Source organism: Paralichthys olivaceus, chromosome 9 (assembly GCF_024713975.1).
Source record: "Paralichthys olivaceus isolate ysfri-2021 chromosome 9, ASM2471397v2, whole genome shotgun sequence".
In the NCBI taxonomy this organism is placed as follows: Eukaryota; Metazoa; Chordata; class Actinopteri; order Pleuronectiformes; family Paralichthyidae; genus Paralichthys; species Paralichthys olivaceus.
In genome coordinates, this window is record NC_091101.1 from 14,335,206 (window position 1) to 14,361,612 (window position 26,407).

At 40.9% G+C, this 26,407-nt stretch overlaps 1 protein-coding gene across 4 annotated transcripts in view; it reads left to right on the forward strand.

Moving 5' to 3' along the window:
- Positions 1 to 1,872: 1,872 nt before the first annotated feature.
- Positions 1,873 to 26,407, forward strand: part of pcdh11 (protocadherin 11) — a 122,745-nt gene continuing 98,210 nt past the window's right edge. For 2 of the 4 annotated variants that reach the window (XM_069531747.1, XM_069531749.1), the window contains exons 1-3: positions 1,873 to 2,676; positions 8,190 to 8,770; positions 14,899 to 17,406. In XM_069531747.1, coding sequence (XP_069387848.1) covers positions 8,231 to 8,770; positions 14,899 to 17,406 — 3,048 coding nt within the window. In that variant the 5' untranslated portion in view covers positions 1,873 to 2,676; positions 8,190 to 8,230. Of the gene's footprint in view, positions 2,677 to 8,189; positions 8,771 to 14,898; positions 17,407 to 21,940; positions 24,107 to 26,407 lie in introns of those variants that run through there. The other 2 variants (XM_020087193.2, XM_069531746.1) reach the window with 2 other exon arrangements.

Below are 26,407 nucleotides of genomic sequence, written 5' to 3' on the forward strand. Positions count from 1 at the left end.
GCGATTCCTCCCTCATAACCATCTCAGCCCTAATCCCACAAACAAAAACAGTGTGTTCGGTTGCATATGTTATTGATTCAATGCAGGCCAGAAATTTCTTGTGTTTTCCTCCGATGTTCTATATCATATGTTTTATGGGATATATGTAATCTGCCGTGAGGATTCTCAGAGACAAACAAACACTTTGGAAATATTTTACTTTGTCCGATTCCAGCAGCAAGGCTCCTCCACAAATTATCTATCCGAATAAGGTATCAGCTTCGTAGCTATTAGCGTCCTCACCATAAAATATGACTGCATAATATCAGCTTAGTCCAACTCTGTCAGAACAAAGTCTTGAGAAAGCTGCTGGTTGGGCTCCCAAACTCAGCCAAAGATTGTTAGATTTATCCAAGTGCCCTGTCCTCGCAACTCCTCAAGTGCGGCTGCATCTTTCCGGCTGTAATGACGCCTGAGATTGGCCTTTTTTTTATCACTCAGAGCGCAAACTAGGCACAATCTCTTGAAAAGTGCAACAATCTGCATCTACTTTTCTTTTCCTGACAGCCATGATGCTTGTCAGCGATGACAAGTAACAGCTACGTGTGTTTCCTTCACCCTGCCTGTGACCTGACACTCAGAGATGGAAGGGACTGACCTGACATGTAAGTCTACTATTTCATTTTAAAGCAGGAAAAATGTCTGTCATGAGAATATTTTTGAATTTCTGAGGTTATAATATTTACAAATTGTCTTGTGGGCTGTGTATGGCCTGAAGACTGCCTGTCCCCCACCTTTTCTCAAGACTTAAGTAAAATTTGATGTTCAAACAACAAATAATTACCAATGATTAGTGTGATGTGAAATAATGTAGAGGGAAATGCAGGTGAACAGGTGAAGAATGAGGTTTATGAAACCTTGCCAGGGGCTAAACTTATTAGGATGCAAAGTTGCAGCTATTTATTGTATGAGGTGATCGCAAAGGCACAAGGGTAATTAGCTGTAACATAACCAGGGTCATGATTTGGCCTTTGTGTGACCATAACCTTTTATGACCCCCGTAAAAGCACCTGTTAAAATCTACTTTAGGGTATTTGGGGGCAGAGCCAAAGCGGGAAAGTGACAAGGTGAAGATTTGTGGTCAGTGATTTTTTTTTTTGAGCCAATCAATATATTGCTCAGATTCCTGCTTGACATTGTGCCCTACGACCAGATCTATAGTTTCACCTCAATAGGTTTTATGGCCGAGATACACACTGTTAAACAAGATTCAGCACTTTGCTGATACAGAATGTCTCATTCACACTCCAGTCTCATTTTAATGAGGCATTTGAGTTACCCTGTCACTTTTAATACAATGACATTTTCCACCAATTTCCCAGGTAATCTCTTGTTAACATTTTACCAATCCTTGCATTTCAAGTGTTCAAAGTGTTCATGGTAATAAGCTCAAATGTGATTGGCTCATACATAACAGGAAATATTTGACACCATTTCATACACTGGTACTATGGAAACTGTGAACAAACCCATTATCAGGCTAATTTATCCTCTCCTCCCAGAGATGAGCTCTGCCGTGGCCTGTTGACACGCTCGGGAATGTCTGAAAAAAGAATTTGAACCTCATTATTATTAAGAGTTGCGAGGATACAGGACAGCTCCATTGGAAATGAAAAAGCAGACAGCGAGGCTCGGCATCAAAAGTGAACAGTGCCCCCCTCTTGCTTTCAGGCGCATTTGTGGAGCAGTGTGGCTACTGTAAACAGCAGAGGCATCTGTGGTCCGCGCACACCCCGCCATCCACCTACATCTCAGCGCAAGCATCTCTCCAACGCAGTGCGGCTTTAAGAGGACCGGGGCTCCTAAATCTGCGCTTGGCTCCTCCTTCCGCCATGATGTCAGTGTGAGGGAGAGCGAGAGGGAGAGAGGTGGGCTGTGTTCAGGAACTGAGTTCATACAATACTACTGAGACATCTACAGCTTAGCAGACAGATACGGTGAACCGCCTATCCCGGCTCCTGTAAGTGATGCTGCACTGAGGCACACTTTGATCCAACTCCACTGGGGGGGCGATGCGCTCTCTGCATCCCTCCATTAAGAGTTTTTTTTTTCCTTTTTGGGGAGCGTGCACAACCTCGAATCAGCCCAAACAAGTGATTTTAGAATAATTTAGTTTCAAGCTTTCGGTTTTTCCACAGATGTCCATTTTTGCGCTTTTGGATTGAAGTTTTACGCGCGGGTCCGGACGCGTTTGACGCACACGTGTAACTCCGGTGCCAGCGATTTTCAGCTGGAAAAATAAAGCAGAAATTTCAAACGTAAGCTACAGATGCAAAGTTTATAAAAATACAAAAAAACTACCCACACGCTTGGATCCATGCGTATCTTCGCCGGTGGGATTGCGACCCCAAGACACCCGAAGAGGAATAACAGCGTCTCCTTTTCAAAGTTGTTCGCTGTGCACGATTTGTTTTTTCTCTCTTGCACATGAAGATGCCGATAGCGCATGGATAAGTTTTTGTAGTGGATAACATTTTATTTTTCCTCCCCTGCCTGCTCCGCATTTTGCTGCGTCTGACGAGGATCCTCTCTCTGCCTGACTTCAGTTTAATTCATGGCACATCTTTTTAGTAAATCAGTGATGTCTCTACGCGACGGTGCTCGCGGTTGATTTTTCATCCCATACGAGAGGAAAAGGTAAGCTCTGCTCTTAATCACGACTTTACTGTTCACATCAAAATGTGTTTTTACTCAAGTGGTCTCTTGGCACATGTGAGCACGAGTGACGTGTCTCCGGAGCGCATTCAGAAAACATTGGAGTGCGCATAACAACCTAATTTGTATGGTTCGTATAAAATCAAATTGATGTCCCAGTGCCGGCGCTGTATTTCCAACCACTGAGCGCAACATCCTGTAACATGTATGCTGGGTGGAAATGTTAGTGACGCTCTATAGGGTACTTGGCATGCATCTTGCCATAGTGGATCATTTTCATGTTCCATGTTTTTTTTCTCCTAGAGCTGTTCCAAAGATATAACAGGCGGCCCCGCGCACCTGATGTAAATACAAATTATCCACGGACACGGTGCGTTTGTGGAGAATCTAAACCCGAGTAGTCGCATTACGAATATCTTATGTACCGCGCGGTTGGTCACGACTTCGGGCATTAATCAGTCTTGCTCGACACTGATCGTTGGATAGATAGGCCCACTTTCCAGGAGCACCCCGCCGACTGCAGGGACTTTAAAGTGTGGCTCTATCAGCAGCCTGCGGCCGCCAATAAGCGCGGTGCTCGGGTGCGCGGCAGCAGCGCGCTCCGGCATGGTCAAGCGGTCCACTGTCACAGACCACAACCTCTGGGGCCACGAGCATCTTCACACTCAGACAAGACACATCCATGTGCTTGCCACAGGGAATATCAGTTCAATAGTCACGACGAAAAAACCCAGTTGTCCCGAGGAGTAACCGCCAGCTGGTTGTTTGGGCTCCTAATATTCTATACCTGCTGAAAATCTAATAGATTAATATTGTGCCAGTTTTTTTAAAACACTCCCACAAGGCCTTGCTAATCAGCTCAATATTAAATCAAACGGTGATGTGAACCTTCCCAAGGTGAGCAGCATATTTTTTGGCTGCACAATGAGGTATTTGTACTAAAAGATGAATCAGCGAGTAAATGGGTGCAGCCTGAGTATTTGTCTGATTTGAAAAGAGCAATAAAACCATCTGCTCTTGCACATTTCCATTTCACCTGGAGGTGTGGAGCAATTGATCATAGTCTGCAATATCCTTCCATTCTGTAGCCTTTGTGTTATAACAGTGTTTCCAATTATCCTAATGCCTCTGATAAATTCAACTAAGTATGAGTGATGAGTTTGGAGTCAGAACTTGACTAAAGAGTTCATGGTGTAACTAACCTGTAGCCTCAGAGATGCCTCCCAGGTGTCAAAATCTCTTAGCTCTGCTTTTAGTTTTCGTCCCACTGTGTGAGTTTGTTTGTTCCACTGGAACGTGTCCAAGCTTCTATAAATTTCTGCTTCCCAAGTCACATTTATTTTATATCAAAATAGTAAGAGGTTTGTTCATCGATTTAGTTTTACATCCTCTCCTGACTAGCTTTCTGATATTCATCATAGTATAGTTGTCCTTTTCACCTCCAATAAAGGATATTATATTGGATATGACAACCCACATTGAATTTTCCATAATTCAAAACCCATGATGGTGTCTGCAGCAACTTGAACTATGTGGCTAATTTGATACATGTATAAATGTACTGCAATCCGTTTTTCCAGTACTATTTTAATATAAAAATCTACTTCAGCAATTACTTTCAATATTTTTGCCTTCAGACATTTTTAATTTGTCTGACTTTGTTTTAATTAATTGCACAGTTTCTCTGAAAATGTTTTCCCTTGTCTGATTTTGTCCCATTTTCATAAAAAAATATGGATTTTAAAGTCAAACTTGAAATTCCAGATCACACAAGCTACACAAAGAAATATGATACGTATATTTAGTATTAAAATTGCATTTGCATGTATGGACTGCCCTCTTGAGGTCTTCGGTTTCAGCGTAAATTAGTTTGGTATTTTTCTACTGCAGGGGGGGAAAGAAATATTACCCAGCTAGTACAATTACATGTTCATAATCCGAATCACAGGAGTAAAAAACAAAAGTGAAATGAGAACACTGGTAGATAATGCAGTGATAAAATCCTGGTGAGATTTCAACTTGAATATATATATTTTTTTCAGTATTAAATAAATTATTAACATTGTCATTGGACCCTTTATTCATGTCAAGCATCATTTTCTTGCACTTTCTTGCTTTCCAGCATGACTTATATAGTCATGGCTGAAGTTTCCCAAGAGAAAACAACTTTTATTCCTCCACCTTGTAAGGAAAATTGTTCTGACTGTGTGGACTGAAAAAGAACTGAGTGATCTTGACAGAAACCTGGTCTGTCAGACTGTCAGCGATCCTTAAAGCTGTTAAAAGAGGGAAACCCCAAGACAATCAAAAGTATTGTATTTGCCGATGCCCTCTTTTTAAAAATCTCTTTGGATACACAGGCGGTCTTGAAAGATACGACAGTAACTGAAAACCTGGCTTTGACGGGTAATGCACTCCGATTAACTCGGGTCCGAGGCTGTGTCCCAGTTGAGGGTATCTTAATGGGTAAGGGTGGGGGGGGGGTGACGTTTGCTGTATGTCCCCCTCTCTTGCTGCTCCCCTCCAGCATGCAAACACCAGGAAGTCCTGTCCATCACATTGTCGTGTAAAGTGATCCAGGGCCGGGCCCGCTCCTCTTCGCTCCGTGTATCTCAAGAGGGAGGCTTGAGCTTGCCTACTGGATTCAACCTGCTGTCTGGGTCTCAAAATAGCATTTCAGGAGACTAGTGAAATGTAAGCAAAGGAGACACTCTGACTGACACCTAGGATTTCTGTCTTCCTCCCTCTTACTTTTTCCCCCCCTCCAGCATAATTCCTTCTCTCACCTAGTCTATTCCTCGTGGACAGGTTTATACAGAATTTTGACATGTGAAAAGCTGTGCAAATATTGGAAAATCTTTGTTAAGAGGAAAAAGGACACGTTCATTTAATAGAAAAAGAGGATTTAACATGTTTGTCCGTATTATGTTGAAGGTCAACATATTTAACATCACGTTTTGCCTTCTAATTCCATAGGAAGAGAAAGAACTATACATATCTATCTACAAAATATACATTTAGTGTATATAAATGTATTGCATGTATGTACCTATAGTGGTAAAATGTGCACTACAAAGGTGTCCTTTTTGTTACTACATTTGTATCCTACTCCTGCACATACTTACAGTCAAAAGACATACAACACCCCTTCATCCTGCGGAACATTATTGTCACTTACAAGGGAGAGAAAATCTAGATCATGCTTTGATCTTTTCTGTTTTTTTACTTTGGCGAATCACATCCCATTTAGGGATGTAATTTAAACTTCATTATGCGTTGTGTGAGCTCAGCCTTGGAGAGCGTGGCGATCATCACAGAAAGGCAATTGCTGCTCACTCTCAGAAAGATGCACTCTTCAAAGTAAAGTGTGTCACAGTTATTAATGGTATATATCTCATCAATATTTTGACATGACAGTAAAATAAAGCATGTGCTATGTGTGCAGAGTGACTAACCCTCACACGGATCAATGTCAGCTGTTTCTTTTTCTTTTCTGTCCAGCTGTCTTTAATGAGTCTCGTGTGACTGCCTTATGAAATGTGTGAGACAGAATCTGTCTTTACAGGCTGCATGAATGCCTTGCAATTGTTGCTGATTCAAAACCAGCTTAATTAAATTCTTATTTTTAATCAATTCCCCTTTGTCGGTAGGCCGAGTGCTTCAATGGCTATGAACGCTGTTGCCTTGCCAATTTAGAGGACCCCTGTAGTGCAGTTTAGGTGGTCATACCTTTTTCTGCAGGATATTATTCGACGCATGTAAATGGATGGAAAGTAAAATATTACGGTTCCCAAAGAGGCATTTGTGGTCCCTTGTTCCTGCGTTTTCAGCACTAGCTGCACATTATTTGTGTGATCGCTGTCACACACTTTTGCCATCCTTTTAAAGGAAATGGACGTTTGATATCAAGCCAGCTGCCTTATGAATACGAACCAATATCTCGAGGAAAATCATATGAGGTTAATAAACACTCAGGGGGTTGGTGGATGTAAACACACAGTGGGATATGAGCAATGAAATTATATTAGTCGTTAAAAATATATTGCACCAGAATACACCCTAGGAGCCAGTATTATTACAAAGAGTAAACATAGCATTGGTCGCTTTATCCGGATATGTCATTGCACACCAAAATCAATGTAAAGACTAGCAATGAAATTCTGTTATTTTACAGCAAAACCACTCTGAACAAAGACATACTTATTCTGATATACTAATTACACTGCTTTACCACCGTTCGGTCAAAAGCCCATTAAAGCCTGTGTGGCCAACCCTTGACAGAGACCATTGGGAGTGTGGTAGAAATAATGGAACTTCCATTTATTTAAGATTTCCAAGAATGAATTGAATGAACTAAGCCAAAAAGTGAACTAACCACATGAAGCAAGTCCTCTTGAATGACTAAGTGACCTACTAATCAACTGGTGGAAAGCAGTCAATATTTCATGTTAGCATATACTGGCAATGAAGACATTGCAGAGTGTGACTCCTTCACCGTCTTCCAATGACCTATTTGGGTTTTGGCAATTGGGGCTCCTGCCATTTGGCAAGCTTTGGCACATAGAGAATGGTTAAATATTTTGTAGAACAACAGCATCAAATGAATTGACACCAATTAAAGAATAATGTTCAATGATGTTAAATTCATTTGCACTGAATTTTTAGTTAAGAGTTTATCATAGGCAGAACTGGGTGCTGTTTAAATTTGTTGTTGGAAAGAGGCTCATTTGTCAGGATGTAATGAAGTTGATGATTAAATTTCACTAATTTGATTGATGGCAGCTTGCACAATAAACAATTTCACATCATTCTCTCCTTCCACCAGAGTCACTTTAAACAGTTCTCTTATAACACTGTTTATGTTTACACACATGGGCATTCATGAAATATTTGCCAGCTCAATTGTTTACATTCAGCGCAAATGATGCTGTCCATTAATAGTCGCTGTCAAGCAGTACGACTGCATGTGTGTGCTCATGCATGGAGGCACCAGCGCTCAGGGCTCAGTTATGCCGCCTCCAGATCAGCTGAAGTCTGGATGTGAGGACACCATCACACTACATTGACTCACAAAGACTCAGAAATTATTTTTTCTCTGTGTCCCATTTTTTTCTCTATGCGTAATACTTTGTGAACAAGCTTTCAAAGCCAACTATTTTATCGCAACAGTAAACTCAACTGCGTTCATACTTCTCAATAAAAAAATATGAAATGGTTCATTACAGTGATGAAATGGATTGATGGAATATGTGAACTGCCAACCTTTACGTGCCCGCTTGCTCAGTGGATGTCATCAAAGGTTAATTGTGTAAAACTAACCTTAATTTGCTCTCAAAGACATTGGGAGGATGTGGGCTCATAGCTAGTTTGAATGAATAGGTCAAGTTGAAAACTCTCTGTGAGGAAAAGTAGTACTAATTACAGCAGAACTTGAATGCCGTGTAATTTTTTGCACTGACATTCTGTGTTCTCTCTCTTTTGCTCTCTTGTGACAGATTTGCTGCTTTAAAAGTGAAGCTCCCATCCACTCTCGAGTATGGACTTAGCAAGTCAGGCTCATGTGCTGGTGGTCTTGCTCACCTGTGGGGTCTTGCTATGCTGGGCCCAGGAGAGGGACTATACGGTGAAGGAGGAGCAGCCAGAGAACGTACGCATCGGCAACCTGCGCAAGGACCTGGACCTCAACTTAGACCCCAACATCAGGCTATCCTCGCCGCTGCAGTTCAAGCCTGTTTATAAGACAGGTGACGTGCCTTTGGTGAGGGTGGAGGCCAACACAGGGGAGATCTTTACCACCAATCACAGAATAGACAGGGAGAAGCTTTGCTCAGGGGTCTTCGCAGAGAAACGCTGCTACTATGAGATTGAGGTGGCCGTGCTGCCTGACGAGATCTTCCGATTGGTCAAGATCCGCTTCCTGATCGAGGATGTGAATGACAACGCACCCCTCTTCCAGTCCACTGTGATAAACATCTCAATTCCGGAGAACACAGCTATCAACACCCGTTACCCAGTGCCCTCTGCATTTGACCCTGATGTAGGAATCAATGGGATCCAACACTATGAACTGGTCAAGGTGAGGATCACTTCTTCTTCATTATCGCATATAAAATGAAATGCAAAGGTACTGTTATTTTTGTTGAGAGTAATGCCAGTTATCTTATTCAGGGGGCTATTTTATATATATACGTTTACATTGGTTTGAAAACCTACTGTTTTTAGTGTGTGCCTTAATGTAAACTGCAACTGATTGGAAGAACATAAACACTATTGTAAAGGTGTGTGGTTCAGAGTAGATTTGGCTATTACCTTTCTGATCAGTGAAGCTGAGGTTTGTTTAAAGAGGTTTAAAAAAACACATAATAAAAGACATAAAACTGACGAAACTGTTTCATCAGCCCATTTACAAATCTCCCCTTAGTTCTCACATAAACCAAAATGTGGTTTATCCAACATCGCACCTGCTACAGCATCTGAGTGCATACCAATAATAACTCCTGTATATACCTGTTTTTTTATTAAATATTTACATATTTGACAGCTGCCACTACTTACTAAATTTAAAAAAAACATCTCAAAAGTATCTGAAGCTGAATTTATATATAAAGACTATTAAAGACTCACTCCACATAACTGAAGTTGATAAGAGGCTATTACTGTATGTCCGCAATCTCATGTCTAAATTAAAAGCCATCTTGTGCAAATTAATTTAGTTTGATAGGGAACGACTGAAAGATTTTGACAGTGAAAGATAAAGCCTGAGGCTTTGTAACACTGGAACAAGCCTCTTCTTACTGGTTTGCTTTTTTTTTGGACTTAATAGATTAAAGAGGTTTTTTTTTCAGTGTGGAATAGATTGTCTTTTTTCGAAAATCCAAGCATAAAACATTTGCTGCCATAAATTTAAAACAAATACCACTGTAGCTATCTATGTCTTGGAGAAACAATAAGAAAGATATAAAATGGGACCAATAGTAGATTATTTTTTTAAATAAACAGATGCCTGTCTCCAATGCAATCAGTATTTTCGTCTGCAGATTGCCATCTGTTTACAACAGGTCTGTTTAGTTGGCTGTTTTTGAGCCATTTCTTTTCCTCCCATATGGTTTTAAATAAAAATTATTCACTTTCTGCATTATAGTTTCCTCTATAAACCTGCTCTTAGTGCTGTTAATTTTGAATCTGGACTGAAAATATGACCTACTTTTTTATAAAGTGGAATAAGATGAAAAGCCTACATTATTTTATACCAGCTACTGATATTTTCCATATGCTTTGTGTCATTATAAAAGAAGGCTGTAAAGAAATGGAGCTTTTCACCAAGTACAATAATATCAGAAAACATGCAGTGGAAAGTGCAGACACAGCACACACTCCATGTCCAATTTCCAGCAACAGGTTGAATGTGTTGAACATCGTAGATTAAAGCAAAAGAGAAGAAATGCACTATATTATGCTAATAGGTGTCTCATGCAGCACTAGCAAAAGCTTTTCTTCATCATCTAATTGATGCACTATTAAACTGCACTGCAATATTCTCGGTTGCCTAATGGAGTCAGCCCTAAACCCAGAAATGTAGGATAATATCATGCGTTCTTCATTTATAGTCTAGACAACACTCTATACTTTGTGGATAGACGAGTATTAGAGGTGACACGAGCCCTTACAAATGAAGTGCAATTAAAGAGGGAGATGCAAGTACTCTGGGGGAAATCCTAAACATAATAAATAAAGGAAGGTTACTGGAACTGAGCGCACGGTGTGAGACAGAGAAGACAAATCCATCTTGTAGTCTCAGATGAAGTTAACATTGGGTTGGAATGAGCAGAATCGTTGCTGTCTGCCTTGAATACTGATTTGCATTTTTAAAGAGTCGCTCCACTACCAAGGCCTCTCCAGCGCAATGTCCTGAATTGTTCACACTGGGAAAATCACCAACCAAATGCTCTGCTCATTATGATGATCATCTGCAATCATTTTTCTTGCCCTTTTCACAATATACAGCTTTCTAAACCCCTTGCAGAGGCGGTGGTTGTATTATCTTTTGCAGGAAATTCCTCTAAGAGCGTCCTTGGCACTGTGTCTCTGATTCACTTCTTCTCATTATATTCTCATTGTACTCAAGATTAATTTCCTTGTGTTCCAGGTTCCATATGAGTAAAACACAGGGAGGAACATTAATGGAGCCAGGAACATTTTCAACCTTTGGTGTCTTTTATTTCAAAAGTGCAGTAGAAAGCCGAGGGTTTAGAGGGGAGGGAATGTGCAAGCATTTCCTAGAATAACTCCTGGCCCTTAAGCCACCTTTAGACTATCTTTGTATGGTCCTGTGAGATTTCCCTTAGAAGCTCCCTGACAATGATAGTTTTCCAAGTTTTCTTATGTTACATAGGGCACTTTGCTGAAATTGCTACCACAGCATAGCAAAGTGAGCGATTGTCAATGGTTTGCCAATCCATATGTAGCATGCCTGAGTTGTCAACATACAGAACAAGTAAAAAGAAACACGGTAGCCTTGTTTTGTACAACTTTGTTCTTTTCTAACATGAAGATGGACAACAGGTAATTTCATCCTACACAGTGGTCCATACGTAATGGCTGGTAATTACACTTGAAACTTTGCCATCAGTGCTGTGCAGTGATGTGTTACGTCATCTGAACTGCAGAAAGGCGCCTAAGAATTGGTCAAGGTCAGAGAAAGCAATCACATGCATGGATGGAGGAGGATCTCCCTTGAAAGCAGATCTGATCACTTTACATATTCACAGGGTATCTCAGAGGCCAACACAGAAACATGTATATAGGACTAAAGGAGAGTGTGCCATTGGTTTTACTTAGGATTTTGGCTGGCCAACTTTTTTATTTCAGTGACGTATGAGTTTGCAACATCACAAACTACAGTAATCCAAATTATGTCACTCTCTTCAGACACATGTATAGTGGGCATCTTGCTCAAGTTTGTGGAGAACTTGTCTGCTGCGGGCCTGGCTATGTCTCCTTGATAAAATGGATACTGATGTGGATGTCTGCACTTTGGTTGGGCAGTGGTTTTAGTATTTTGCAACAAACTTGGTTGCTACGTGTCTACCTCAAAATATACCTAAAATTCTCGAGTAGGTGAAGTGGTCTTCGCTGGTACTCCAAGACTGAGCTTGAAGTTTATTCATAAACGATTCTAACTTTGCATCTGCAAAATGTATTCAAGCTCCATTGCCAAGTAGCACATAAATTTGATTAATGCATTGCATGCTGCCTTTAGGTTGTGAATAGGATTTTTGGGCAGTGAGCTCACTGTCAAGCATTTCCAGCTTTCATTAGCATCTTATTTTGACACATTATCCTCTTCTAGGGTTTGACAAAAAAGACAAACAATTCCTTGCTTCTTTTGTCTTAATTCTATGCATGAGATCATGGCCAGGGGCAAAAGTGAATGAGGGTTGGAAGGAAAAAAATGGGAAGAAATAAGACAGAGAGAGGGTGAGTCTCTATCAGCATTATAAAGAGCCGCTATAGCTTGTGATGAATAGCTGTCCCCAGTTAGCCCCATCCATGGGCATCACCGTGACTACAGTCTTCTTGATATATTCACAGCCCAATCTCAGTCTCCTCTGAGTTTTAATAAGGTCGTCAACTTGACTGAAAGATGCATCCACTGATAATCTGAGGCACTGTCTGCAGAATGAGGTTGAGAGTCGTCTCTCTCTCATCAACAGCCACCCCTGCTTCTGTCAGTGTACCTCAGTCATTTTCATATCCAACTCTGATTAGATTGTGTACCACACACATCCCACGTACAGTGCCCCGTTCCCACCCTGATCACTGAGGAGACCTTTGGCCCAGTGATTTGAAATGAATGTTGAGTCATTGAAGTTCAAAAAGACATACCTGTACAGTACACATGTGCTTAATGAGTGAGGCATGGTAAAATGCACACTTAGCCGTTTAGAGAACTTTGTACATCTTGCTAAGCCTTAGGGTCTCCAGTGAGTGATTCATGCTAGTATTTGGCCTTTTCTTAGCTTGCCCTAGATTTTATCACAATCCACCAGACTAATTCTGCATTCAGGAGGATACACAGCCTGAGAGATAGCTCTCTTCAACTTATTGAAATGCACTGAGCGCTGTCTTGTCAGTTGTAAAATTGTGTGAAACCAAGAAAAAAGCAAAGACGAAATGCAGGCTCATAAATCATTGTGCAGCATTCCCTTTGACACATTCTAACTCAACATCCTACTATTAACATCAGGCTTTGCCAAATATCAGTGTTCAGCTACTCAGCTACTGTGCTGAATCTGTGAGCTATTCAAACAACTAAGGATTGAGCGGCTCTGTGCAGATGGAGTAGTGCCTCGTAATAGATCCCCCAGAATGTTGCCTTTCAGTGACGACAGAGATAGTTCGGCATGGTATATAAAGATCCAGCACTGTTCATCCATGAGGCCTTTTCTTTACATTTTCACACATAGTTTTGTATACCATGTCTGCTTATCCCTATATGACTTATGCTTGCCAGTAGGATCACAAAATAAGGCCTGAAAGATCATTGCTGCAGTGTTTGCTGTTTTAAGTAGTTCTGTCAATCACTGACACGTTGACAACATTCCCTCGGCAAGCAATTTTTCAGAGTACACAATAATTTACATGCTGCAGCTGCATGTTTGCTTCTGTCGGCTACAACACTATGTTGGCACAAGGGCGGCTCAGGATTTTGAAACCTACCGAGGTCTCTTGCGCTCACAATTTGGTTGAAATGTTCCTCCCTTGAACATGGAGAATGTATATATCTTAATCTCATTTGATAGCTGTGCCTAGACAGAGTAATCTCTTCCAACATTATGTGCAGCATTGAGCTTATCGCTTTAAATAGGATGCTTTTTCTTGTTTTACCATGAAACTGCTTCTGACTGAAAGAGCTTCAAAGGGCTTCTTTGTTTCATAATGTGCATGCAGCTCATTCATGGGCTTGATCTTCTTTTTATTCCCTCCCCCTTCTCTCTCTTTCTCTCTGTTTCTGCCACTTGTGTCTCTCTCCCTCTCTCCTCCTTCATTTACTTCCCCTCTCTTCTAATTTGAAAACTTGTATGGATCCATGCCATACTCTATCTGCAATTGTAAATATTAGTGCTAGTTTTTTTGCATGGAAGGTAATTACTCATAACAGCCACTGCCAGCTCCTCTGGTTTCTCATGGGGATTACTTAGGCATTTGTTTTCATTTTCCTCCGGCTTTACTTTTGCCTAGATTTATCCCTTCTTGAGCAAAAAAAACCTCTAATAGGCAGGATTTTTAACTCTCCTGCTCTTAATCTGTGATGATCTGGTTTTGTAGTGTATATAAATGGGAGCTTATTGGTGTGTATCCATGTCCAACTGTCTCTCTCCCATAATGAAGTTGAAATGTTACAAAGCTCCCTGCTCTATTCTAACTTGATGCAAGGAAGGTAGGTAGTGAGAATGTTCTTCTTTTAGTGAAGGTATGATAAGGAGACTATAGAATCAAATAAACCCAGATGGCAAAAGTAAGATATATTTAGAACATGGTTATTAGCCCTTTTTTTTTTTTAAAGGACCAATTTACTGACATTTGATAATGTTCTGGTCCATGTGCTTTGTTGTTTATGTGAGAAATTAAAACTTAAAAACTAGCTGATGATTAGTATTTTTGAAAATGCTTTAGATTATTATGGGCCCCCAGCTGAGATGAGAACAGCAAAGCCAAGAACCAGCTGCCTTGTTCAAGAATGTCGTGGGCTGTTTAATTTGCTCTTGACATTCATCACTGCCTAAAAGCCTGATCCGAAGAAGGACTATAAATTAACCTGAGTAGCCTAAGGAAATATCTCAACAGGCTGTTTGGCTTTCAAAAACAACTGAAAAGAAACAAAAATATGACCTGGAACAAAGAATTTATCACTGTCCCTTCCTTTGTTATTAACTGGGAGAAAATATGGTCTTCTTACTTATGGAATTGCTATATCTGTCTGTTTATATAGAGGGCTTTACTATTTGCTCAACTTATGACACTCTCTATCTTTAGCACTGGCTATATGAGGTAAATAAAATAGAGTTGAAAAATAACTGAAAAATCTAATAGGTTATTTAATCATCATAAGTTTGTCAATAAAAAATGTGTGGAGTTCAGATATTGGTATTATGTGTACAAAAAAAGAATCAAGCTAAGTGAAAATGTGTTTTGTCTTCGCAGAGTGTCAGCGAGTTTGGCTTAGACATCATTGAGACCCCTGAAGGTGACAAGTGGCCACAGCTCATCGTTCAGCAGAACCTCGATCGGGAGCAGAAGGACACCTTCGTCATGAAAATAAAGGTAGAAGATGGTGGAAACCCTCCCAAGTCCAGCACTGCCATTCTCCAAGTCACCATCTCTGATGTCAATGACAATCGCCCCATCTTTAAGGACACCGAGCTGGAGGTCACAGTACCAGAGAATGCCCCCATGGGAACATCAGTTGCTCAGCTCCATGCCACGGATGCCGATCTGGGTTCTAATGCACAGATCCACTTTTCCTTCAGCAACCAGATCTCTGCCTCCACCAAACGACATTTTGCCATTGACAGCTCTACAGGACTGATTACTGTGAAACAGCCACTGGACAGGGAGGTAACTCCTGTTCATAAACTCATTGTCCTGGCCAGCGATGGCAGCTCCACCCCCTCCAGAGCCACAGTGACTGTAAATGTAACAGATGTTAATGACAATGTTCCCTCCATAGACACTCGCTACATTATCAACCTGGTTAATGGGACTGTTCTGTTGTCTGAGAATGCACCGCTCAACACCAAAATAGCCCTAATTACTGTTACTGACAAGGATGCAGATCTCTATGGCAAGGTAGCTTGCTACACTGACCATGATGTTCCATTCCGGTTGAAGCCTGTCTTTAATGATCAGTTCCTACTAGAGACAGCTGCCCCCCTAGATTACGAGACGACACGAGAATATGCAATTAAGATAGTGGCCTCAGATAGGGGGACGCCCCCTTTGAACACTTCAGCTATGGTTTTAATTAAAATCAAGGATGAGAACGACAATGCACCCATCTTCCCCCAGCCGGAAATCCAACTTTCCATACCGGAGAACAATGACCCCTCTACACAGTTAATAAAAATAAGTGCCACTGATGCAGACAGCGGACATAATGCTGAGATTATTTATACTCTTGGCCCTGACGCACCTGATGGGTTTAACATAGACAGACGGTCAGGAATCCTCTCTGTTGGCAAACGACTGGACAGAGAGAAGCAGGAGAGGTACTCATTCACTGTCATAGCGAGGGACAATGGCTCCACATTCCTACAGAGCAATGTCACTGTCAGGCTAATCGTCCAGGACCTTAATGACAACAGTCCAGCTTTCACACACCCTGAGTACAACTTCTATGTGCCTGAGAACCTGCCTCTCTTTGGAACTGTGGGCTTAATCACAGTGACGGACGCAGATGCAGGAGATAATGCTGTTATAACTCTGTCCATTTTGAACGGCAAAGATAATTTCATCATCGACCCTCAAACTGGTGTGATCAAGCCCAATATCACCTTTGATAGAGAGCAGCAAAGTTCCTACACATTTATGGTCAAGGCAGTTGATGCAGGCCACCCTCCAAGCTCCTCCTATGCCAAGGTCACTATCAATGTAGTCGACGTAAATGACAATCGCCCTGTGTTCGTCATCCCATCCTCCAATTTCTCGTATGACCTAGTGCGAACCACCACCACCCCTGGCGCTGTGGTCACCAGGGTGTTTGCCATTGACAATGACACAGGTATGAATGCTGAGCTGCAGTACAGTATTATCAGCAGCATCATCATCACATCTAGGGTCTCTCCTCGAGGTCTCTTTGCCATCGACAAAACAACCGGTAACATAACACTACAGGAGAAAATACTGACAGCCGATCAGGGGCTGCATAGGCTAGTTGTCAAGGTTAAAGATCTAGGCCAGCCTGAGTCATTACATGCTATAGCACTTATTCACTTATTTGTGAATGACACCGTGTCAAATGCTACCTTCATTCAAGAGCAGCTGCGAAAAAGTATGGAGACACCCTTGGACCGTAACATTGGGGACAGTGAGGTAACACCTCAAGCCAATGGATATGTGATTGTTGTCATAGCTATCATAGCAGGGACCATGACTGTTATCTTGGTGATATTTGTGACTGCCTTGGTGCGCTGCCGGCAGACACCCAGACACAAAGTGGTGCAAAAGGGCAAGCAGAGTGGTGAGTGGGTGTCACCCAACCAAGAGAACCGTCAGATCAAGAAGAAAAAGAAGAGAAAGAAGCGATCCCCCAAGAGCCTCCTCCTGAACTTTGTGACCATAGATGAATCCAAGCCCGATGACCCTACCCATGAGCATGTTAATGGTACACTGGATCTCCCTGTGGAGCTAGAGGAGCAAACCATGGGGAAGTACAACTGGGCCACCACGCCCACCACCTTCAAACCCGACAGCCCAGATTTAGCCAAGCATTACAAGTCAGCGTCCCCTCAACCTACATTTCAAATCAAACCGGAGACTCCAGTGGCCCCAAAGAAACACCATGTGATCCAGGAGCTCCCCTTGGACAACACGTTCGTTGTGGGCTGTGACTCACTCTCCAAGTGCTCATCGACTAGCTCCGACCCATACAGTGTCTCAGAGTGCAGCTGTCAGGGGGGATTCAAGACTGCGGGGCAAATCACCACCCGACAGGTAATTCACGACTTCCTTTTTAAACCCACCCACACTAGTCCCCACTCACACTTCCCTTGCTGTCCCATGGTAGGTGATGTGAAAGGGGGAGGGTGGCAGCATGGAGCCAGGGGATATTCCCACACAGACCATGACCATGTCTACATGAATGTCATTTGCACTTAAAATTCAATGAGTTCAAGACTTGCAACAAAACAAAAGAATCACAGAAAGGAAACATAATTTGTCTCAATTTACGGACAAAACCTTTCTCTGTACTGATTATTTTAAATGTATGTGTTCACTCTCTTTTATAAGCAACTTAAATCCCATAGTTTTTTACAAAACTACTTTTCCAGGTTAATTTCTTATTCAAAAGCTTGGTAATCGCAGCAGTACAATTATGATGGCTAGCTCTTTTAAATATCAGTATGAGTGGTTGGTTGGTGGCCATGTAGTATGATTTAGAAGAGCCAGGGATCGGCAGCAATGTTTGAACTCTGCTGATGTATTCAAGGTCAAGGTTGAGTGAACCTGTGTGCTAATATATTTGACTGAAACATTAAACAAGCCATGAAAAAATGAATGTGGCAGCCAGAGTTACAAAGGCTACTCACTTCATCAGGTATGCATTTAGGACAAAAGATTGCAGGCAATAGCACAAAAAGAACAAAAAAAAAAAACTTTTGAAACATTAAAACATAAACAATTCCACTTTTTATGGCTTCTGTCCTCCCAATATTAACTTGCTTCCATGGGACTGAGAGGCTTTGTGGAAGAGAAGCCCATGTGAATGCCAAGGTACAGCTAAGGGCTTATGATTCCCTAAGAGATATGTGCCAAATGCGGAGTGCCCCAATAAATAAAAGCTGGTGAGGGAAATAAATGTAAATCAGAGGTAAGGAGAGGTGGCCTTGCTCGGTGCTGACAGCCAGAGCAGAGCGCCATGGGGAAGACTGAGTACTGCTTTGGGCGGGGGAGGGGGTCACAGGGATCAAGGTGATGCAGAGCCTCGAGACCAATATACTTAAACACCAAGGGAGCAGTAGTCCATAAAAAAGCCTGCCAGGGCGACGTTGCATTTAGCCCATAAATGCTCTACTTTAATGACTCCAATTATTGTTATAAACGACACACGTAGATACACATTCTTTTATTCTGTGAATTAGCTCACATAGGAGAGGGTGCAATGACATCACAACATGGGTTTGCATCTTTGGTGTTTTGCAGTTTGTGTTAGAGAGGACGTAGAGGATTGCAATAATTGTATCCCTAGTGCATGACAGAGTACGTACATGTTGATATTTGATCTGCGTTCACCAGAACAATGGATTTAATCATGGCTGACTAATCAGTGCACACGATTGCAATTTATTCACACTGATATGTGTCCTAACATAGTTTTCACTCAGTGTCAAACATTCAGTTGATTTTGCAACAATTTTCTTTTTTTTCTCCATTTTGTTTCTTTTATTATTTTGGGGACTTTTTGTTGTTGCTTGGTTGCACTGGCTTTCATTTTTGTTACTCTTTTGATCCTAATTATCACAACTGCCATTCATCCGATTCTGGGTCAATTTCATGATATTGCATCAATAAGTGATCTTGTTTGATGAGGTACTTGCTTTTGTTTGCGTCTAGCCTCAAATTGCACACAGCTTTCAGATCTTTGCTTCATTTCTGCCTCTTTGCTCCCACTGCGCTTCTGTGTGACATCTAGCAAGAAATTCTTCATGGCACAGTTTCGTAAATGACTGTTGATCCCGTGTATTATTGTGCTTGTGGATAATTTATGAAGACACCCACACAGAGTTGATAGTCATCCCCTTCATCCACCTTTTATTTGAAACCCTGGTTAAAAGCTATGCTCTGCCATGGTACTTTATGCATAAGCCTACTACATGTCTTTGGTACCAAAGATTTAATTCATAATGTGTTTGTACGACACACTGACGACTTGTCAGAATGATTTTCCCCTCGCACTGGTTGTGACTGCCCTGGAATATGCAGAAATATTCAGTCTGTGCTCTACGATTCTGAATTATTATCTGTCATAAATTTTATGCATCACAGATTCAAATTGATTTTCGCTTATGTTGCTAATCTGAGTGGAGTATTTTTGAGCGAAGAATTTAAAATCAATGAATAAATGATTAGTAAACATCAGGCTATGTTTGTCTGATCGTATTTTACGTATATTTTTTCATTGTTCGGAGAGAGAGTTCAGGTTTAACATTCATAATCTTCTCGTAGTTTTGTGTCACACACTTGCAGCATTATCAAGAAAGATCTGTCCTCATTGGTTCTACTCACTAACCATATCTTCAGTGAGATGATAATACATCAAAAATTTTCTGTCCCCTCGAGCAACTGACAAGTGATGCCTCCCACTTTAGACATTAGATTTCCCACTAGTTTTAAGTGTGCTTATTTAAAGCATGTGTCATGGAAAAAAATAGCATGAAGCTTTGCCTGGTGAGAGTTGGTGGCTGCAAAGGTTAATTAAATTCACTAAAGGGTTAATCACTCGTACTACAGTATGATTAAAATCACTGTAATTAGGTTTCGAATGAAGCTGATAAGGAAGGAGAAAAAAGGCAGCTGTCCTTTAAGATTATCGGTGATGTCACGCAGTATCCTTGGGTTAGTCGAGTTTTCAGGATCCAAACTGATGTGACAATAGTTGACCAACAGTCTTTTTTTTTTTTTTTTTGCTTTTCCTGATTTCATCTTTAAGCCTTTTTGAAGAAAGACTATTTTCAAAGTCTAAAGAACAACAATTGATTGTTGCTTTTATCTGACAAGGTAGGAAAATATTATAGCACTCCAGAGTTTGTTCAGATCACCTCAAGTGTGGCTGTTAAAACAAAAGCTGCATTTAGTCTTGTCAGTGCCAGCGAATCAGTCTCTCTTGAGCCCAAACCTAATACCGTGAGTCCAGAGGCAAAGATCTTAGCTAGGTGCCATGTTTTCTTTTTTGTGCATCAAAGTGACAGACAGTGCTTTAGTGCCTTTGCAGTGATCTGTCATTGCCCCACACCCTCCCATATAAGTAAAGCATTTTAAAAAATGAAGAAAAATGACAAAAAGCCCGCAATGGAATTTAAATGGGGAGGGCCGCACAGGTGGAGATGATTATGGCTGAAGGTCACGGAAAATGTTTTCAGGGACTCTACAGATGTAGCTGATAAAGAGTAAAGCTTGTAAAAATACTTCAGAGACTACAGATTTGTGCCACCATATGGCTTCATTATACAGCGAGAGCCATATTTGCACATGCGAACCTCCTCGCTCCACTCCCATCTCTTCTCAGTTTTTTTTTTTACGCATCTCATCATTTTCCTTTAACCCCCACCCCGTGATGTAAGATATAACATATAATCTGCCTCCAGTGATGAGGAGCTCTTGTGAGTGTGTGTTTTAGCAGAGGCAGATCAAACGAGTATCACCTTGCTTGAGTGATCTCAGACATCACCATGAATATGCAAGGCTGGAAAAGGCTAATACATTCTTTTGTTTGGCCCATAATTCTGGAGCCACGGAGCACGAAGGGTCGCTGCTTAACGAAGCTAACCGCCGATGATTCAGCAGTGGGGAAACTGCTGTTTGTGGTTTTGTAATATCACATAGGCATACAGTTACAGTTTGATTAAATACCTGCAAGACCATGTGTGTTGTTCTTTAACCTTATTTATGATGCAATTTATGGTATTATCTTTATAAAATATGCGTTGGATTACTAGGCTTAGCTATGAACAACGTTTTTGCATATCGTCATTTATTTGTGTGGTTGAAGGCTCAGACCTTTCACACTCGCCACCCATGGTCTGATGACAAAGGGCTTGTGCTGACTCAAAGTGGGTACATAGCGAGGGGGGAGAAGCAATGATTTTAAAAGGCTAACCGGGCTTGTTAATCAAATCTTATGCCAGTATTAAATCCAGCAACTTTATTTTATTGTCATTGTTTCTTATTTGGTTTTATTTTCTTATTATTTTCTTCTTTTCTTTTTCTGTTGAGTCATTGCATCTGTTATCACTGTGCCTTGCTGATGTACGCGCTACTAGTTCAGATTATTCCTGATGCAGATACGGGCAGATGTGTTGCAAACTTTCTGAGGAACAGCAAAATATGATATTCTGTACATATCAGAGGACCCACTGGCAAGGGTTCGAAAGAAAGCGTGGGCCTAAATTGATCCAAATGGCTTTTGGAGGGAAAACAAAGAGTGTTGCACTAGTGTGGTGGGAGACAAACAACAAATTGGGAGTGATAATTGGAAAAGATTGCATGCTCTGATAAGTACAGGAAAAATGCACAAACGTGACACCTGTAGCATTCTTCAAGGAGACCTGACAAGATAATGACGTGATTGCCAGCCGTGCCTTGAAGAATGCTTTTTCCTTTTTTTTATCTTCTACACTCTCTTCAGAGATTTTTCTTATTCAGTGTTCAGGGTAGCCTCGCACTGATAAGACTGAGGCTTAGGCTGCTCAGAGCTCGATGATATTGTAACTACAATCTCCCTATATCTGTCTGTCTCTCTATATTTCAGGAGACGGCACTGAAACCACCACACTATGGCACACTCTGTGGCACAGGTACAGCTCGCTCCCACAGGATTAAAATCAATCTCTAGCTCCTACTACCTAAAGAGAGAAAAGGGGAGAAAAGAGAGAGTGTGAGCGTGTCTCTGTGTGTGTGTCTGTGTCTGTGTGTGTGTGTGTGTGTGTGTGAGAGAGAGAGAGAAAGAGAGAAAGGGCAGAGGGAGGAAAGGAGGAAGGCAAGAACTGAAGAGGTGAAACAAGTACTTTACTGTCTACAGCCTCAAACCCCACCTCTTCATACAATCGAGAGAAAAAGATGAAGTTGAAGGGGGGAAAAAAATCTCAGAAAAAGAGAGACGCTTCATGTTGCCTGCCTGAAACTTGACAAAGCTCCTCCTGTGAATCTGTTGGAAGTTCGAAATGCTTTGAGTCCTATGCTACTACTTACCTGTGTCGGTGAGGATGAAACTGTATGCCCCTGAACCCTCCTCGGAAAATGTCCCACTCCAGCAGCCACTCTGTAAAATAGGTGTCAAATACAGTCAGTAGATCTGTAACGTATGTTTATATGTATGTATGTATATCTATCACAGAGTTGATGGTGTTTATATTTATTGATTCCATTTCTTTGCCTTGTTTTCAAAACTGCCTGGTGGCCATTTTATTTTCTTACTTTCTGACTTTTGTATCATTTGACATTGCTCTTTCTGGGCTTGCTCATGGAACTAATTACTTCTAATGTATTTATGCTGCAAGGTCTACAACCTGTAGGCTTACATTAGTACAGTGTACCCTTTTCTGTCAACTTTCGCCTCTTTCTGCCCAACTTTCTTTATGGCCACTTATAGCGTTGTTAGTGACGAGTGTGGCTAATGTTACAGAAATATGCGTGGCCCCACAATATGACCACGTTTGTAGTGCTTTACAGTTGTGCTGCCGATTGCCATGCTGTTATTACACTGGGAGGAATGGTAGGACAAGTTTAATACTTTGAGCTAAGCCACAATCACAAGGGACTAACTCCTGGGGTTATAATCAAAAGCTGTTTATGTAGGGCAGATTTGAAGAGCACTAAGCCTAAACTTTTGTGTGTCGCCTTCAATTCCTAAGTCGGAAGTGATTTAACCTGTGAGATCCATATTAAAATGACTCCAGATGGTAAAAAAAGAGCAGTAATAATCCTCAGGCAGTCTTTAATATGGGTTGGTGGGCTTAAGCAAAAATGACTAGACTTATTTACGCTGACAAAAGGAATTTTTCTGATGAGAAGAACATCGAACACCAAAATTTAAAAAAAAAGGTAATCCAGGCTTCGGTTTAAAAAAACAGCAATAAGTTAACATTTGACGGAAACTACTACTTCTTAGCCCCTTTTGTTCAGAGGATTGTTTTGCCTCCACTATTTCTACACCAGTAGATTCACTATGGTTTCAGTGTGTTCTGACTTGAGTAATTTCCACAGCAAACACCAGTAACTGGCTCGATGGGTTAGCAGCGTTGTTGTCCTATAGTCTTGTTAACTGGTGAGCTACAGACTGCTTTGATAGGTAAGGCCTAACAGGCATTTACAGTACATACATATAACCATAGAATTAGAGTCATTAGAATGGACATAGCCTGTGTAGTCAATTTGAGATGTACAGATAGACTGGACCAGGGCTGTTCCCTCTCTTGTGAGAGACTATGTTCCTGTATTCAAACAAAATTACTGCACAGACCAGAAGCCTTTTTTTAATTGTTATTTTGTTCCAGTCTCAATATGTCACAGTTCTACAGACTATGTCTATTTTAAAGCTTTTCATTCTATGTATGCTGCCTCTTTGTGAGACAGGTTGTTATTATTGAAGGAGGTATATTAATGTAATTATGGTATCAAATGTATTCAATACTGAGTAGGAGCCACAGTATTAAATATACATAGCATCCTAGCACTGTGTAATGATTAGATTTGCCTGATCTTTGGGAAAAAGAGAAAAAAAACACTCATACATGGGGAAAGCTTTTTTTGTCCTTGTAAGAAACAAGACAACCTCACTTTTATTCAATGTGAATTACAATATGCACCTTACATGATCTTTGTAATTGACTTTGATTTGCCAGTGTGGAGAAAACTGTAAATGTTTTGTTTATGTATGTGTGCGCTTCTGAAATTTATTAAAGTCTTTTGCATTGTATTGAATATTTTGATGACTCTTCTTATTCATTATCTTGAGCTTTCAATGCAACCATTCAGTCGATTCAGTTTTCCGCACGTTGCACTGGATCTGCTCGAAGAGAAAGCGAGACTAAAACGAGGCAAAACAGATGTAGAAGAATAATAATTTGTTTTTCTTATATATAGATAACTGGTAGCATATAGCACAGGTCAAACAAGCTGTAGCCTCTAGAAGCATATGTGGCTGTGAAGGGCTGGACACAATTAATTGGCTCATTTCTGCCACAGGAAAAAGAAAACTGCTCTTTCCTCCCTTCCTTCCACAATACACTTGACTAGTAGAAAGAAATGAAGAAATGGTTTGGATATACATTGCTCATTAGGAACAGATTACAGATAAAAAGTTATGGAAATTTGGTGGGCCCACATCCTTTGAAGTTCACAGACATAAAACAGCAGGAAGGAAGCTTTTTTTGGCTCAACCCAACTGTTTCCTTTTTTTCCCCGTACTGTATGAGAGCTGATAATGATCATTTGATAACAATAACCCTGCTCTGATGATGTACAATAGTGCACAAACACGTGGTGTTAACACATCTGAGAGGGAGATTGATTCTAGGAGGTAGAATAGCCGCCGCTCTAACATCGCGTTGTGCCGTGTTTATGAGGATTTGATCCAAAAATACAGACTTGAAAGGCATAAAACAAAGCCAGAGTGGAGACAACAGAAAATGTTTAATTGCTTATCAAAGTTACTTCAGATTTTAAAACAGAGAGAGAGCTAATCAGTTCCCTTGGGGAAAGTGTCCTTGGTGATTTGAGGAAATGGTGCACGCTCAAGTAGAGCATTCTTATAAAGCGGGTGCAGAAATGTCAGCTTTCTATAAATAGATAAATGTAAACGTACTAAATGCCTCATACTTAAAAACAGAGAGCTTGGGTAGATCATAAGGTAGTTGTATCTCTTTGAGCTTGATAAATTACGGTTTGATTTTTCATGTTATGCATAATTAGGAAATGGAATGGATTTAAATGAGCCATACATAAATAAATACATTTAAAAAACTCCAACAAAAAGAAACCAGTAATGACTCTTAACATTTGCGCGTGAAGATAGAGTGGGCGATAAATGGATTTTTTTCTGCTTCGCGGTGCAAAGGGGAAAGAAGGGATGGGAAAAGAAGAAGTTGCTGCTCGGGTTTGCAACAGAAAATGTCTCTGTTATGTCTTTGGACAGTTTTCATTATTGGTCCTCTGCTCCAATAGAAATATGCAGTTGTTACAGGCACTTGTGATTTTGGTCAGCTCACATTAAGTGCGTTCCCTGTGATTTTTATCGTCTATAAAACTGACTCTTAAAGGTTGTCCCGTGGTTGTTTTGAAATATGTCACTGAGGGAAGCGTTTCCTTTCTGTCTTTGTCACATATTGATTTGTGATTTATGAGCAGCATCGCTTTCAACTAACAGGCCAGGAAGCTTGTTACATGTAGTTACTTTGATAATGCAAGGATATGTCTGCAGATGGAGAAATATACAGACCCACACACATGATCTTACGCTGGCACACAGGCAGCAATTCATTTTGCTGCAGTGGTGAGGCTATCCATATGGTCTGCATTAATTGTATTTCTTTCTCCTTTTTCCAGTTTCTCCGTCTTATCATTCGTAGCGCGCCTAGAGGCTTCTTCTGTAAAGCTTGCTGTTTCCTGTAATACAAAACCTTTGGGTGCACTGCAATTATCAAGCATCTATTGTTATCACTTGAATTCGAGACCACATCTAAAGTTTACCATTCTGGAAAAAGAAGTGGACACGGCTGGTCAAGTGACTTTCCATAACCTTGAGAATGGAATCAGTTCAATCAGTGCTACCTCCCCGCTGTTATCAGTTCTTTCCCTCTGATCAATGTAACATAAAACTAAAACATATTTGTTACCTGTGTGAATAACATTGCAGGAGCTATGGAAATGGCAAAACCCCCTTTTTGTATTCACATTACACAGAATTTACAAGTCAGCTGCGATTGTCTGCTGAGATTATTGCCAGCCGCAGCACAGAATGACAGCTCAAGAGCATAGATCGTTTGAACTAAATGATCGCTGTAGTTGCTGTCTCAGTGAACTTTTGAAAAGCAATGTGCATTGAGCAATCCGAGCACTGCTGTAGATTTATTTGATTTCTCTAAACGTGTATAAAATCACTTATTGAAAGTCTGTATGGATTTGTTTTGCCCTGTTTTTAAGAGTCTGGAATGGGAATTTTGGCAGCTGCTTATACTTTCATACATTTTTACAATATCTGTTTGATTTAGAGGCCACA